Consider the following 16,682-nt stretch of genomic DNA (forward strand, 5'->3'; position numbering starts at 1 on the left):
TAGTATGGCTGACCATAACTTTGGTATAACTATTGGCTACCCTGACTGACAGGATATTTATTTTTTGTTTGTGTATAATTTTAATCTCATCTGAAGTAATGAAACTGAATATTTACATCAGGGTTCTTCAGAAAATGCTGAAGATGTTTGGAGCTCTCCTATGAATTTCTCCACCAGGGAGCTCTCTCCTCTCTAGCAGCCCATCTATGAATTCTTGGTCACTCAAACTCAGCACTGTCTCTTCAACTAAGAGAAACAGACTCTTCACCTCTTTGCTGTAGCCTGGAAACTCTCACTGCACAGTTGGCCCAACCAATCACAGGTGATCAGTGTGCTGCCCATCATGCCATAAACTCTGATTTTTGTTGTCATCAATGTTTAAAGGCAAAGTGTAAATCAAGACCCTCTTTATTCATTATAAAAGAAATGTTCTAATAAGTATTTCAAGTTGTTATTAGTTCCACACTTAATGTCAGAAAATATAAGCATTTACCACCTAGTGACCACTTTTTAATCACAGAAATGAGAATTCTTATAGTATGCAACATCACTATTAACAGCATTACTTTTATCAGACTTATGCCATAATTTAGAAAAGAAACTGGCAATATATGTGCATATTTTTATTTTTTTTTAAAAAGTCACACTGATGCCAATGTCAAAGATCTACAGTATTGGCTATACCAGAAACTTCATATAACTAATGTGTATCATTATTATAATATGTAGTGATAGTATCATAGCAAACACATGCTCTTTTTTGAATACAGAGCTATGTTGAGTGATTCACATATTTTGATTCAATGTCTTATAACGATACATTTGATGGAAGGCTCAAGGAGGTAAAAATCATATCCAAACAGTGTTATTTATTTTTTTACCTAAATCTAGAAGGTTTATTAAAACACTTCCCAAGTATGGGATAAATGAATCAATAATACAACCTAAACCATAGAAAGGAGAAGATACAGTGTGGACTTTGTCAAAAACACTAAGTAAAGACAAAGCTTCTGATATTTTATAATATATTTTCTTTTCTAAAACAACCAAAGAAAATTAGAGATTAGACAGATCTGTGATGACTCTTTACAGTGATATGTATCAATTATTACAGGCTTAAAAAATTGTGAATATTATCATTAAAAGGAAATATGATGGAACTAGAGACCCAGAAAGCAGAGATGATCTGAAAAGTTGTATTACCTTTGCTGCAAGACACAAAAATGATGAGAAGCAGCTTTCATCAAGCTTCTTGATGTGTTGGAATATGTGGGTATGAGAAGTGCTCAAATAATTATACTGCAGGTCAGATTGTTGTAATTTTTATGAGAAGGCATCTAAAAATAACACTATTGGTAATAAATATGTAACATTCTATCTCAAGACATTGATCAAAACAGTCAGGCACAATTCCTATAACTTAGGAAGAGGTGCATAAAGCCACAATAAACCTCTAACATTTTCCTATGATACACACAGGAAAAGTGGACAGTTCTGTTGCTTCCTAATCTACTGCTTCTTTGTAACTTGTGTGTGGGATCCCCTTAATTATCAGCTTTTCTACTATTTGGCCCTTAAGAAGATTTTAACTTAAAGACAAACAAATTAATTCATTAAAGAATCACAGGATTATATCAATCCATTCTAACTATTTATCAATAGATAGTGTCATGTGCTTGTGTTTTATAAATTTGTTCCAGTATCATCACAGCCCCTGTGACTCTGCTGAACCCAGTGAACTTCAGAAGTGAATGCAAAATTCCATATAAGAAATCAACTCAATTTCTTCTACATAGTTAATTCTTGACTAGCTTCAGGTTTTGTAATTGAAAGGACAATGGTCTACAGTTTATCCTTAGTTTACTTAAAGAACTCAACAATTAACTGAAACATACACATAATTAATACATATTAAAAATCAATAGTCCATCTTTAGACTTCAGTTTGGCAGTCAAATACTCTATTAGCAAACTCAAAGATACTGAGTTTGCAGTCAGTACATCAAATATTTGTGATAGTTTTACTACAGTTATGTCTTGCACTATGTATGCAGTGTTCTAGATGGATAAAGTGTACACACCATTGAAAAGCTCACAATGTGCAAGGACTGATGGAAGAATGTTAAATCTTATTTGGTGAAATTAACTGATCTTAACACTAGGATATGAGGGTAAAGAGGAGGTAACAAAGATTGGAAGAATAGCCTATCATGTGAAGTCAAGGAGGCAATAGAAGGGATTTCCAAATGATATGAGAATCTATTAGAGGCTTCTGAACAAGAGTGATATTTTCTGGCTTATTTCAAATAGACCAATCTAATTTTAATGAGAATAATGAGGGATAAGGGTAGATACATTAGACTTCTTGAGAAGTTATTACAATAACCTAGGCAAGTAATTATGATGGTTTGGACCAGAGCAGTAATATTTGGGTGTTGGGAAATTATCAAATTTTGTATATATTTAAAATAGGGCTAAGAGAATTTGCTAAAAGTTGAGTGTAGGTATAATAATAGGAGTCAAAGATAACTATACGAATTTTAGCTTATGTAGCTGGAAGGAACAAGTCACCATTTAATAAGTTTGGAAGACTGAGGGAGAAGCAAATATAGAGATAATGTACAGAGTTGGACTGAATGTTATCACTTTGAGATTTTTATGTAATACCCAAATGGAGGTGACTGGTAGACCATTAGATAAAGAAGACTAGGGTTCAGTGGAAGGGTCACGATTGCAATTTAGTTTATTGAATCCAGTTGTTAATTAAAGCCATGAGACTAAAGTAAATCAAGAGAATAGCATAGTTAGAAAAGGGAATCAGAGAATGGACCCCCATCCTGGGGCTTTCAATCACTTAAAGGCCAACTGGAGGACAAAGACTGATAAAAGGAGAATGAAAGATGTGAGAAGCTTGACCAGAGAAAAATCGGGAGAGTTTACTGTAAACCATGAAGAGCATGCTTCAGGCAAAAGTGCCATGAGTTAATGATTATAATAATAGACAATGAAATTTAAACTGGGGACTAAAACAAGTAAGCAAGGTGGGAGGTTTGGGCCAAGTAAAAGATGGTAGGACCCATAAAAATTAGAATTACATTGCTTCTACATATTTGATAGAGTAAAAATAATAAATAGCATTTTCTTCTAAGAAGATCCACTATTAAACATGCATGTAAAAATAATCTGGCATCCAAGAATGAAAGACATAGGAAGCTAGACAAGAATTTTTGGGGATTATAAAACAACAGTAATGGCACTGCTCCCAAGATAGGTCACAGAAATACACTGTAGCCAAGGAAGATTCTCATCTATGTCTTTTGTTTTGTCCCCCCTCTCATACATAGAATTACTCAGAAGGTGGCTGAATAGAGTTATTACTGAAGATGTTTGATTAATATATCATTTGAATTTATTATCTGTTAATCCATGAGTTAAGAACAATGGAAGGCATTGCAGTAACTATACTAATTTTCATTAAAATGCATTCAATTGTTTTGTTGCATGCTTAAGGTTGAAAATAGAACTCATCGAATATATTATTTTGTGCAAGTTGTTTGTAGAATGCTTGCTGAAATACTTTCAGAACTATACTGTGTCTATCAATTCATCTTTCAATTCATAGAATTTAATTTTTCACATATATCATTTAAAGTTGTACCAAAATATCTACATTGTTGGCATGCATTCATTAAAACTTATTTTATCTTGTTTCTTAAATTTAGTAAATATTACTCACTAAAATATCATCTAAGTAACTCAAAGTTACATTTACCAGAACATTTGTTATTTTTGCTATCTATAATATTCACTGACATTTCTGTATTTCTTGATATCTATATGATATCATATTTTTTCCAGGGTTAGTAGTAGCTTACTTCATAAGAAGAAATAAGTATCAACTGAAGTCTTCATGTAGGGTAAAGAATTTACAAGAAAAAAATAATTTATTTTCTGCTACAAAGCCATACTAAAATCACTCAGTGTATAAATAACATTTTTCCCCAGAAATTATTGTAGAATTGTGAACTACTATCATATTTTACAAATCTCATGAGACTTTTTTTCAAGTGAGAATTCTTATAATATATTTAGAAGTAATAGTTCACTAACTAGTGATGTTTTAAAAAGGAATAATGACATTTTTATTTTAAAAATATTTCCCAGAAATTTCTCAAATATATTTTAAAAAGGACATGTTGAACTCATGACTCAGCTTCCTTGATTAACTGTTATTCAAGCTGAGGGCTGGAAAAGAAATTTTGGAAAGTTATAAATGATTGAAAACCAACCTCTCAGCTAGCTCAGAAGCATCCAAGAAGATTTCCAAAATACCTAATTATATTCTACCACCTACATCAGATGGGGAATAGAAGTATCCATTTTGCCTATTGCCCAGCAGGGACCAAAAGTATTGTTCTCAGAGCACTGGTATGAAAAGATGCATTAGGTAGACCTTAAAAATGTCCTCAAATACAAAATCCCTCAGAAAAGCCCACTATATCTAGAAAGGGGAAAACATACAAGCATTAAAATCTACAGGTGCCAGAAGTATCCTCATTAGCATTTTTCTCTACAATCAGAAATTGATCTTTTTTTCAATGTAAAGATACTGTCAAAGTAATCTCAGTTTTTCTTATAATCAAATTACGTGGCAAAACTATATAGAAGGAATTGCAAACACACTGCCTCATTATACTAAGTTATTAGATAATCACAAATTAAAAATTAGAAAATATCTGATTTTTAAAAGGGCTAGTTTTGGAATTAAAAACTCTATCTTAATATGTGTAATTATCTACTGAGTCAATAGAGAGATTTATAGAATACGGAAATGTTAGCACTTGATGGGGACTTACTTTATAAACAATAGAACTGTACTTCTGAAAAATTTACCTAATATCTGAGAGCAACTAAAGGGGAAATCTAGGAACTGAAACAAAGAATCAGCATTACAACTATTACATAACACTACTTCATTAAGCTTTACTTTATATGAATTGGCAATACCGAAGCTCACATGGTTAGGAACTATGATTATACAAATGGATTCCTTTAAATACCTTATTCTGTGAACAGGCCCTCAAAATCTCCTAATGCACATCAAATGAAAAGATTTCTTTTAGATGCTGAGGATTTTTCAGAATATGCTTGAGAAATTCAAAGGACTGAACATTTGGAATTTAAATACATTCCATTATCTGTAGTCTCTGATTCTTGGAAAGTCCAGGCATTTTTGTAAATTCTACTCTTTTGTCATTAAGATCACTCACAGTAAGCAATATATATTGTTCAGCTGTGCATATGATCGTCTATAAAGTCCTGTAACAAACGTACCATTACTGTTCCTTCAGTTACTTATTAAAACATTTATTGAATCTATTTATTTATTTTTTGCATTGTAGTTCACTCCTTGACCTCTGTTCCTGATTGTTTTATTTTCTGTTTTTTTTTAATTGGTCTTAGGATCATGTACAAAGAATTCCCTGTAATTGCATTTCAGAATGCAACTTCTAGGTTTGGTAAAGAGATACAAATAAAACTTCTCATAAAAATAATAAAAATACAGCTATACAAAATTTGCCCAGAAGTATACTACTTGCAAAGATACATAAAAAGTACGTGTATACTATGCCTCACACCTAAAGTCAATGATATAAGTATGTCATCATAGTTTTTCATTTGACTGGAGTCTTTATAAATGAAGTACAGATATTTGAAACTCTATAGTCTCTTTTTTAAATCAACAATTGTGCATTTTGTTAATCTCATCTTGGTACTTTCTATTTAAGGAGAAAAGGGAAGAGGAAAATGTTAAATTCTTCCCCTATAATATAAAGGTGCTGCCAACTATACCTTTGTTTGTTTCTGTTTTTAACATCAGAGTCTAAGCAATTTTCATCAGCCTGGAGCAAACTGAGAGGAGATACTCTGATGAGAGTAGTTAGGCTTTCCAATATGCACTGATACAGAGGCCTGAAAAAACAAGTTTAACTGGGTCTGTCATAGCACAAAGAAATTTCCCAAAGATATATTTGTGGCCTTGTAAAAGTTCACTTACACACTCAAAATTGGTGTTGTGAATATGAAATTGCATATTCATAAAGAAAAGACTGGTGATTTTAAATATGCCTTGATTCCAGCTACCCTCCTAAACTGTCTGCACCAGAAAGCAGGAGACTCTTTTTCTTTTAACTTCTGCATTATTTTTGCCTAGCATAGTACTGTAAATGTAACAGCCTCAATAATATTTGTTGATAATTATTCATAAATTTAGGCAAGTGGGAAAGGAAATGCTAATTATATAAAATGCAATCATTTCAATGATTATTTTACTGCTATGTTTTATGAAATTTATCTTTCAATAAATCATATTTGCTATAGAACTAAGAAAAGAGAAACAAAAGGTTAATATAACCTTAATATTTCATATATGTGTATATATATATGAAAGATGTAAGAATTTTCAGTGGATATTTTCATATGATGTGAAAATATCACTCCATTATCTCCTGCCTTTCATTAAGTGGTTTAAGTAAGTCATTTTTAAAAAACAGTGTTTCCTTAGATCCAGAGCTCTACATACACAGTAAGGAATCACATCCTAGAGCATAAAACACTAACATAATAATGAATGAAATAGTGTAATAATAAAGTACTAATGTTAATATTGAATCAGTTAAGTTGCTTTCTTTCATAAGGGAAGACATGTTTCCCAAATGAATGGAAAAGAACAGAAAGCCCTATTATTTTAATCATGAAATTTTGAATTCATCTAAACTTAGACCAATATTAGAGTTTCTTATTTCAGCAAAAATAGGAAGAAATTATTTTTTGAAGTTAATCACTATACTTTATTTATTAAGCTTATTGGCATCATTTTGATAGCTCCATTTGGTAATAAGGACTGAAATTAAATGAGTTTCTCCTACTATGATTTGTGAACTCTTTACCATTAATTAACAATGCAGCATATTTATTTATTGGAGGGAAATGCTTGGCCCCACATAAAGGAGGATGGAGAATGGGTTCTGCCCTAACTGAAATAAATGTGCTCCACTTCTGAAAATTTCATAGCTAAACCTTGTATCACATTAACTTAAAGTGTGTTTGATACAAAAGAAGTATTTAAAAAGTATGGTTTGCACTGTATAAGACCATACACAAAAATACACTTGAAATGGATTCAAGACCTAAATAGAAGACATAAAGCAATAAGACTCCTAAAAGAGAAGATAGGCAATAAGCTCTTGAACATCAACATTTGTAATTTATTTTTGGACTTATCTCCCTATCCAAGGGAAACAAAAGCAAAAATAAGCAAGTAGGACTATATCAAATTAAAAAGCATCTGTACAGCAAAGGAAATCATCAAAATGAAAAGGCAACTTACTGAATGGGAAAATATATTTGCAAATGATGTATTCTACAAGGGGTTAATATCTGAAATATATAAAACTCATGCAACTCAACTCCAAAATAGCAATATGATAAAAAATAGGTAGAGAACCTGAATAGAAATTTTCTAAAGAAGGCATACAGATGGCCGACAAACAATTGAAAAGATGCTCAACACCACTAATCATCAGAGAAATGCAAATCTGAACTACAATGAGATATTACCACACACCAGTCAGAATGGCTACTTTCCAAAACACAAGAATTAACAAATGTTGGCAAGGATGCAGAGAAAAGGAGCCCTTGTGCACTGTTCATGGGAATGTAAATTGGTTCACTATGGAAAACAACATGGGGCTCCTCAAAATATTGAAAATAGAAATACCATATGACCAAGTAGTTCTACTCCTGGGTATTTACCTCTGATAAAAATCCAAATCTCTGATTGGATAAAATATATTTATCCCTATGTTTGTTTTAGTATTATTACAATAACCAAGATTTGGAAGTAACCTATGTGTTCATTGGTAGATTAATGGATACAGAAGATGTGTAACATAATGGAATATTATGCAGCCATAAAAAAGAATGAAATCTTGCCATTTTTTACAACATGGATGGACCTATAGGGTATTATGCTAAATGAAATAAGTCATACAAAGAAAGGCAAATACTAAGATTTCACTTATGTGTAGAATTTTTTTAAATGAACAAGTAAAACAAATATAGACTTATAACTACAGAGAACTGGTAGTTGCTATATGAGGGCAGGTGGGGGTATGAGCAAAATAGGTGAAGGGGATAAAGATGTAGAAACTTCCAAGTAAAATAAATAAATCAAGGGGATGCAATGTACAGCATAAGGAATATAGTCAATGTAATATCTTTATATGATGAGAGATGGTAACTACACCTATCTTGATGAGCATTTTGTAATGTATGTAATTGTTGAATCACTATGTTGTACATCTGACACCAATATAATATTGTTCACCAATACAATTGAGTAAAAAGGTATTGTCTGTGTACCAGTGAAGGGCACATGCTAAATTCAGGTATTACTTTGAATAACAATTTATATTTTGTGGTTTTATATTTATTTTAATTAGTATTAAAAATAAAACTGGTGTATAATCATACTTTTGATTACATTGACATTTTTGGCTAGAATTAGAGTAGATGAAAAGCTAATTCAATTTAACATAAATTAAATGTATAAAAGTCCAGGAAGCACAAGAATATAGAAATGAGAGAAGCTGATAGTCAAATGGCATTTGAAAAATTCTGCTTGAAGTTGGTTATAACTTTTTGTTCTACATTTCAAACACTTATTCAATGTAGAGTGTTATTAATTTCTAGTGTAGATAGGTCTATAATTTACTATCTAGGACAAGTATAACAGGATTAAAATAATTATAGATTCTGAATCTTAACAGTAGATAAATGACACATGTGAGATGTTATCCACCAGACAATATTATAAGCACTCTACAATTATTATATAAAATATTCTATTCATATAGATGGGACTACATACTGTTATATTTACTATTTAATAGGAAATTATGGGAGTAAAAAGCACCTCCTGTAGATCTTTTTACTCCCACTTAATCCTAAAATGACAAGTAACAATATTTCAAAAAATTGTTTAAAAGAAACCTGTTTTATCATGTGAATATGAAATCACATTTTCAAAATTTATGAAGAACAAGGTATTCTTAAGCAATTTTGCTTTCTGGAGTGTAGCATTTCTTCTTCCTACCTTAATGACATGTTTAGGTACTTCTTAGAATGTGGAAGAGTCTATTCTAAATCACTATTTATTGTTATATAATATGGGAGGTGTAAACGGAATGAAAAGGAGGCAAAAACATGACCCACTTCCTAAAGAGGAATAATTTAGGAGGAGTGGGGGAAGACAAACCTGGCAGAGAGGGAAGAAGAAGATAACAATGTAAGAAATCGGTGCTATTTCTGGTTCTGAGATTGTGTTTCACAGGAAGAAAGATCAGCCTTTACTACCTCCAAGTAACCTGAGAATCTATCTTCCTCTTGGATGGGATGTTAGAGCCCTTAACTGCTCTACCCTGCAGACATGGAGACTGACACCAAACATACAGTGACTAAGATGAAATTCAAATGCAGATCCTGACACTGTCAACTTCCATAAGAAATGTGATATATAGTTATGAGAACTGGAATTTAGTGAAGTAAAATAAGTTCATATCTGAGTCACTGAATTAAAATTTTAGAGATTATTTTATAGTAAACTATATATAGCTCTGCCAAGGAAGCACAATCTACAACTGTTAACAGTATCCAACTATTCTTGTGGATGATATTATTCATACAATAGGTAAGACCATGCTCATGCAAGTTCTACCTGGTTCCTTTTGTGGCAACATTTACTGATGTAGAATTAACATGATCATTATCTCAAGAATAAAATATCTAAAAACTGGATACCTCCAAAGATACAGAAATAACACTTTCAGTTATTCAGTTTGTGTCTGGGATATGTGCACTTTCATTTTCAGAAACTTTTGCCAAGTAGGTCTTATTATTATCCCTATTTAGACATGCAGAAACTGAAATCAGACATGGTAAATTAAAAAAAGTAAAGATTTTTAATGTAGAAAAATTAGATTGTTTAGTTTGTAAAATGCAGAGCACTTTACAACTTTAATTCATGGCTGTTTCTTTTTTCACAGTAGGTTCAGTGCTGTCTTGAACTTTATACATTTAAATATTTTATAATTAAGTATATAACATGATTTGTTTTAAATGAAGAGGCCAGGAATTTCTAATTTTTATAAGCAAATTATCTTAAGATGACCCCAAAATAATTTTCTAGAATTAAGATCTCAATTTAATGAATGTTTTAATAAACCTAGCAAATTAATATTTTAATGGAAAATCATCAATAATACTTAAGTCACACTAAAATAAGTTGCCTAGATATTTTCACCAAGTAGATAACTAAAAGTGAATGAAAGAAAACTGTGAAATTTCTTTAAAATAAAATAACAAAATATTATCATGAAATAACAGTGGACATTAGGAAAATATTTCTAAAGGAAGTGGATATTCTTTTCTGATATATTCCTATATTTTTAAAATTTTCTGAAGTTTCTACAATTACATATATTATTCCAAATACAGGTAAAATGGATGAAAGTAGATTATAGAGAAAAGAGCTCTGTGTTTAAGCACCATATGTTTTCTTGTTGTTTCTGAAGGACACCATATGCAATAATGTTTTATGGTATATTAATATGCATAGTTCCATAGTTCAACAAACTACAGCTTTGGTAAACATCTGCATGTGAGTACATGTGAGACTCCTTGTGATATCTACTCAGATAACCCTTCCCAAATTCCTGATACACAAAATCATGAGCAAAATAAAATGGTTGTTTTATGCCACTATGTTTTAGGGTTATTTACAATGCAGCAAGAATAAACTGAGACTATATATATATATATATATATACAATGCTTATTAAAATGTTATTAACAGAATGTTTGTTTGGCAATGAATACTTCTCATGGGCTTCTAATATTTATTCCACTGGAAGGGAGCCCTGCTAACATCCTGGCCTTTCCCAATGAGAACTAGGAAAATGTTTGATTGGGTTGCTTTGGGAATACCATAATGGATATGCTTTTCCTAGTCACTCCCTTTTTTATTTTCAGAAAGGACCTTCCTGCAGAGACCACAGGTTGTCCTTTGTTCTCGGCCATGATGGTAATCTCAGCAGTGCTGTCTCTTCTCCCACAGGGAGGGTTACAAAGTCTAATGCTGCTCAGGACTATGTTGGGTAAATTTATCTAATTCTTTAGTTCAGTATAAGAACATTCACTGACCTACATATTTAAGCCATATTTTATCCTCATTTATTTCTTTTTTCTTATCTAGTGATTGAGAATTTAGGCATGGAAAAGGAATGCTACTAATTGAGAATGCTAATTAATTTCTTCCTTGAAAATCAACAATGATGAATAAGTTTGCTAAATGCACATTGTCATATTTCAGATGAAGCTTTGAGTTTGAACCATATTAAGTTGATAATATTTCACTGTCTGTGACCTACATAATTAGCAATTACATCAAAACCTTGAAAGTGTATACATGAAGAGAAGTTTGGATATCTTTTGTTCTGTATTGCTCTTAAGTCCTGTGTAAGACATACTAAATCAACCTTGGAGAGTAGGATTCCAGAATCTGCATTTTAACAGGAACTGCAAATGATTTGTATGACAAATACAATGCTGTTCTCTATGACAAGAGAGAGATGATTTCAACATATTTTGTAATATTGTTTAATCAAACCTGAGGTTTCAGACTTTACAGAGTCTATTAAAAACCAAAATTTACTCAAAATAAGAGAAACAAAAGAAACTATATTTTAAAAATTATGTAATATGATGTAATATGACCAAAAAAAGGTTGAGTATTTACAAAATGTCAAGACACTAATATGCATTTTACGATGTACTTTTCATTTTTCTTATACCAGTAAGGGAAATAGTTATTATTATCCAAATTTAGAGATGAAGAAACTCATATTGAAAAAGTTCAAATAATATTGCCAAAGCTGAAGCATCATAAATGGCAGAGCTGAGATTCAAAATTACATCTTTTACTTCAAAGCACAGCTCTACCATTTGGTTGCTGAATTTTGGCTGTTGTAGAAACTAGGAATGTTAGGAGAAAAGAGGGTTTACCATCCAGAGAATAAGACAAGGATCTTAGACTAATTTTGGAGAAATGTCATGCCAAAATGTGAATAGTCTTAATTTCTCTATCCATGGGATAGAAGTTGTATTTGGAAAAATAAAAGCATATTTGGTTCTCTAGAATTGTTCTGTAACAAACAAATGAAATAAAAACTGAAAAGGTATGTGTGTACTTTAATAGAGATAGTTCCTAGCAAATCAATAGTTTTTTCACAGCTAGTATAGATGACATTTCTGTATATGATTTTGGGTGGACTGGGGTGTAGAATGAAGAATAAAATATCATGGCCTTAAGGCTACTTGAAGTTACTTGAAAATTTTAAAATCGATTGATAAATCAATTTTATTGATAAAATAACTGAATATAATGTATCTCTCATCCTTAGTATATATATATAAGGAAACATCTATTAAATATACAGTAAATGTTATATTTAAGAACAGAACTTTTAGGAAATTTATAGTGGGAGAAAAATAATGAAAGCATGAGTTAGGAATATAAAGGCACAATTAATAAAGCCTTATGGACATGAAAATCATACTCTTGAGTGATATATACTATCAATCTTGAGTGATAAGTATTAGATATGTACTAAATTGATATGAAAACAATTACATACAGCTTCATATATCTATTATTTTTGACAACTTGAAACAAACTTATGGAAATAAAGATTCTTTGAGACTTAGCAACTGTACCATAGTAATATCTAGATTTTCTGTTAGGAAAATATTAAAGATACTCTGTATCATTTCTCTGGGTTGTGAAAGACTACAAATGTAATTCAGATTTTATAATTTGATTTTCAATTTTCATATAGAAGTATGTAAAAATACAATATCTATTACCAAAAGAAATATGCTCTCTTAAAAATGCCATCCTGAGGCAGAAACAGGGCAAAGAAAGGTGATATGTAATGGAATATATGCTTTCAAAAGAATAGTAAATAGACAGGGAGATACCTGCTTCATCAATTTATAGACTTAGGATGTTCTTAAAAATTATATAAAGAGGTGGGGCAATAGAAAGTGTGTTTTGGATAAACAGAATTTGAATTTTTCTGGTGAGTAAAAGGTACTTATATTTTAGAAATCTCTGTCTTTTGCCGAAATCAATTTAAATTAATAAAAGAGATTTAAAGGGGGTTACTTTTTCACATTAGGAAGAGAAAAGCAATCTATAAACTTAATCTTAAAATCTTTATGCATGTGAAAATGTCAATTTCATCATACCATTAATTCACTACCTTTTCTGTTGAACTGTACTTAGAGTTTTATATGAATAGTTATAAAAAAATAATAATGAAAACCTCTGAAGTATAGCAAAATGTATGATAATGTTTAATTGATTTCTAATTAACTTCAATGCATTCTGGTGAAAGGTCACCAATTTACATGGGAGTGACATTTGCTACTAAAATGCTGTATTTGTTGTGTTTGAACTTACTTCTCTTTATTAGATTCTAAATTATATGAAAGAAGAAACCTATTATTCCACTGCACAAAGACAACTTCTAAAGAGTAGATTTAAATGACAGGTAGAATTTTGTGAATTTGAATTATTTTCATTTTCACAGCGCCGGGTGAGATTAAAACTGCAGTGATATTTTATAGATTCCAAGTATACCAAAAGCCCAGGTAACCAAATTAAGAATACCAACAACCTAAGATTTTTGTGGTTAAATGAAAAATATCTTTAAATAACATACTTTGACATTTTTTCTTCTGAATTTATTTTTAGGGTGACTGTGATAGTCATCTTTTAAAAAATTAAACCATTTATTTCATTCCTACAAGTTACTAGATAAGCTTGAGTTCAATGTGAGAATTAATAATATACCAAATTCTGAAAATACAATGGTAGTGAAAACCACTATGTATTGAGTTGCTGTTACCTTATCGCCTTCAGAAAATGTAATGCCATCCATTGCTCTTTTCCAAGTGATTTCTGGAATAGGTTCCCCTTCTGCTTCACATATGAGTGTGACTTGACCATTCTCATATGTAGTCTCATTTTTGAGCTGTATTATGTGAGGCTGTACTGTAAAGAATATATATATTACTCAATCTGTATTGGAAGAAAATAATATTATTCAGACTTAAAAGCCATGGTCCATGTTAACATAGCATGGAATTATTAACTGTGTAGCAGTTACAGAAGCATGCTGTGCTTTAAAGGTGGTGACAAGAGAGTTGCAAAGCACAGGAGAAAAAACTGTAGGAAATAACTGTCAGGAATATCATTATAAAAATAATTTGAAGTGGCCTGGAAACCAACATACAAATTATAATTCTTTGAAAAATTTTGCTAACTTAAAAGCCACTTTATTATTTTATCCTCTATTAAAGCTGCAAAATTAAAACTTCCCCTTTTAAAGCCACATGTGTATATGTGTGTAAGTGTGTTTGTGTGTGTATGAGTGTGTTCATAGCATTGGTTTTTTTTTTAGTAATTTCACTTAAGCTTCAAAAATAATTTCACCAAAGAAGAAAAATGATGGCTGTATCCTGAATATGTAGCAACTATAATTATGTTCCTTATTTAAAATATTTATGAACTAAATATATATACAAGTTATTTTCCTATATTATTTAGGTTGATTTTTTTTCACATCAGTTTATCTTAACAATATTATTAGGTCTTGTAGCTAATTATTTCTTTATAACCATGACTTATAAAAAGAAATATGTCTACTAATTTAAATTGTCTTAACATTAAAATTATGCCTATTCACAAATTTACATAATACCATAGAGCTTTATGTTTATAAACTCTTTATTATCTGCATTTATTAAATTTTTACTTGTTAGATCACAAAAGGGGTAAAGTCAACACATTATTTTAGAACAAGCAACTTCTTAAAAATCTTTAAACACAATCATGGAATATAAATAAATTGTTCTTAAAATTAGGAAATTAGATTCCTGATTTCAGAAATATGGAAAATATAATTTTTAACAATTTACTCTTTACTCCATGACTCTAATGGACTTAGCTATATTTCCACTATATATACATGATTTTGTGTTAAATACAATAGAAATGTGTTCAGTGTTACTATACACAAGTGATTACAATAGCGATGTTGCATATAATAGTTCATCAATAATTTTCTATCTGAAAGGATGAACACACTAATGTTTTCTCACAGGGTGAAAACATTAGAAACTTTCTTTTATTTATCTCTTTGTTCTCATTCACTGTCACCCTTAATTTTAAAAAAAAGAAAAGAGCTACAGAGTGCTTCATATGAGCCCAATAAGGTAGACTGAGAATATCTACCCTTTGAAATTATCTCATATACTATCATTTGTAAGTATTTTTATATGAAGACATATTTATTTAGTGTTGAAAATTTTAAAGAGAACAGTCTTTTTAACTGGGGAACACTGTTGGAATAAATTAGGGGCTTTCTATAATTCCTAACATTTTGAATTTTATTCACCCTTCCCTCTTTGTGAACAATTTTCTCCTTTCTCTTAGCTTTGCTGACTTCTCATTGTTAAAGATTTTATGTGTAAACACTACTACCTACTTCGTGTATTACTCTTTTGAGTAACTTTCCAAAACCATGCAATCCAAAATCATAGCGCTCTTTACCCAACACTCCCTGATCTATCCAATTTCACTTTCTTCTTAGAGAATATTATCACAATTTTATTTTTTTAAAATATATTTTAGTAGAGCTGTTCATCACCTATCTCACTTCACTAGAATATAAGCTTAATGAAAACTTCTCTGGTTCAGAAAATATTTTCGTTACAAAAACCACAGGACCAACTGGCAGAGGGCATGTCCAAATGTGTTATCACTATTCATCTTTTGGTCTGTATAAGAAACACCATTTTATTGGACAGCTGACCCATTGGTCCCTCTTTTACAGCATTCTCCCTCCTTCCTTTGTGGCATAAGCATTTTAATAACATTGTTTTTAAAAACGGAGAGAACATAATAGATGTTAGTGATGCAAATGATTTTTAATGTTATGCTTTTTTAAAGATAATAATAACATTCCAAATCACCACCAGCAAAACTGCTTTTCTTCTTACAAACATAATGGAAACAAAGTTAATTTAAAAAAAACTTAGTAGTTCTCAAATTTCCCAAAGTTCCTAAAATAAAACAATAAGCCTCCTGGTAAATATGGAAGATATTTATTTTATATTTCCTAATTATAGTTTTAACTACTATGCTATAATACTTACCAAAGACTTGGAGGAATGCCTGCTTTTCATCTTCCCCTGCTTTATTTGTGGCCCTACAGACATAAGGACCCCCATCACTATTGATAATGTTCCTGACAGTGAGTTCTGTATTGCTTCCTTTCAATATGTACTTTTCATTTTCTTCAATGAACCTGCCATTCCTAAAGAAGAAAACAGAGGTTGATCTTCACAAATCATTCTCAACTTTTTGATCAGTGGTTGTCAATCGTATCATGACTACTCTGATTGATAAACAAGGCTATATTTCAATCAAAAGTATACTTTTCATAGCTCAGTAAAACTTAATGCATATATATTAAAACTATGCCTGAAAATAGCATC

General features: G+C 30.8%; 1 protein-coding gene across 3 annotated transcripts in view; it reads right to left on the bottom strand.

The window, feature by feature from the left end:
* NCAM2 (neural cell adhesion molecule 2) overlaps window positions 1–16,682 on the bottom strand; it is a 504,953-nt gene that overhangs the window by 132,888 nt on the left and 355,383 nt on the right. For all 3 annotated transcript variants that reach the window (XM_036881527.2, XM_057501625.1, XM_036881529.2), the window contains 2 exons: window positions 16,341–16,501; window positions 14,030–14,175 (listed from right to left, as the gene is read on the bottom strand). In XM_036881527.2, the coding sequence (XP_036737422.1) occupies window positions 14,030–14,175; window positions 16,341–16,501 (307 nt within the window). The remainder of the gene's footprint in view (window positions 1–14,029; window positions 14,176–16,340; window positions 16,502–16,682) is intronic.

The sequence above is a fragment of the Manis pentadactyla genome, chromosome 1, assembly GCF_030020395.1.
Source record: "Manis pentadactyla isolate mManPen7 chromosome 1, mManPen7.hap1, whole genome shotgun sequence".
Classification (NCBI taxonomy): domain Eukaryota; kingdom Metazoa; phylum Chordata; class Mammalia; order Pholidota; family Manidae; genus Manis; species Manis pentadactyla.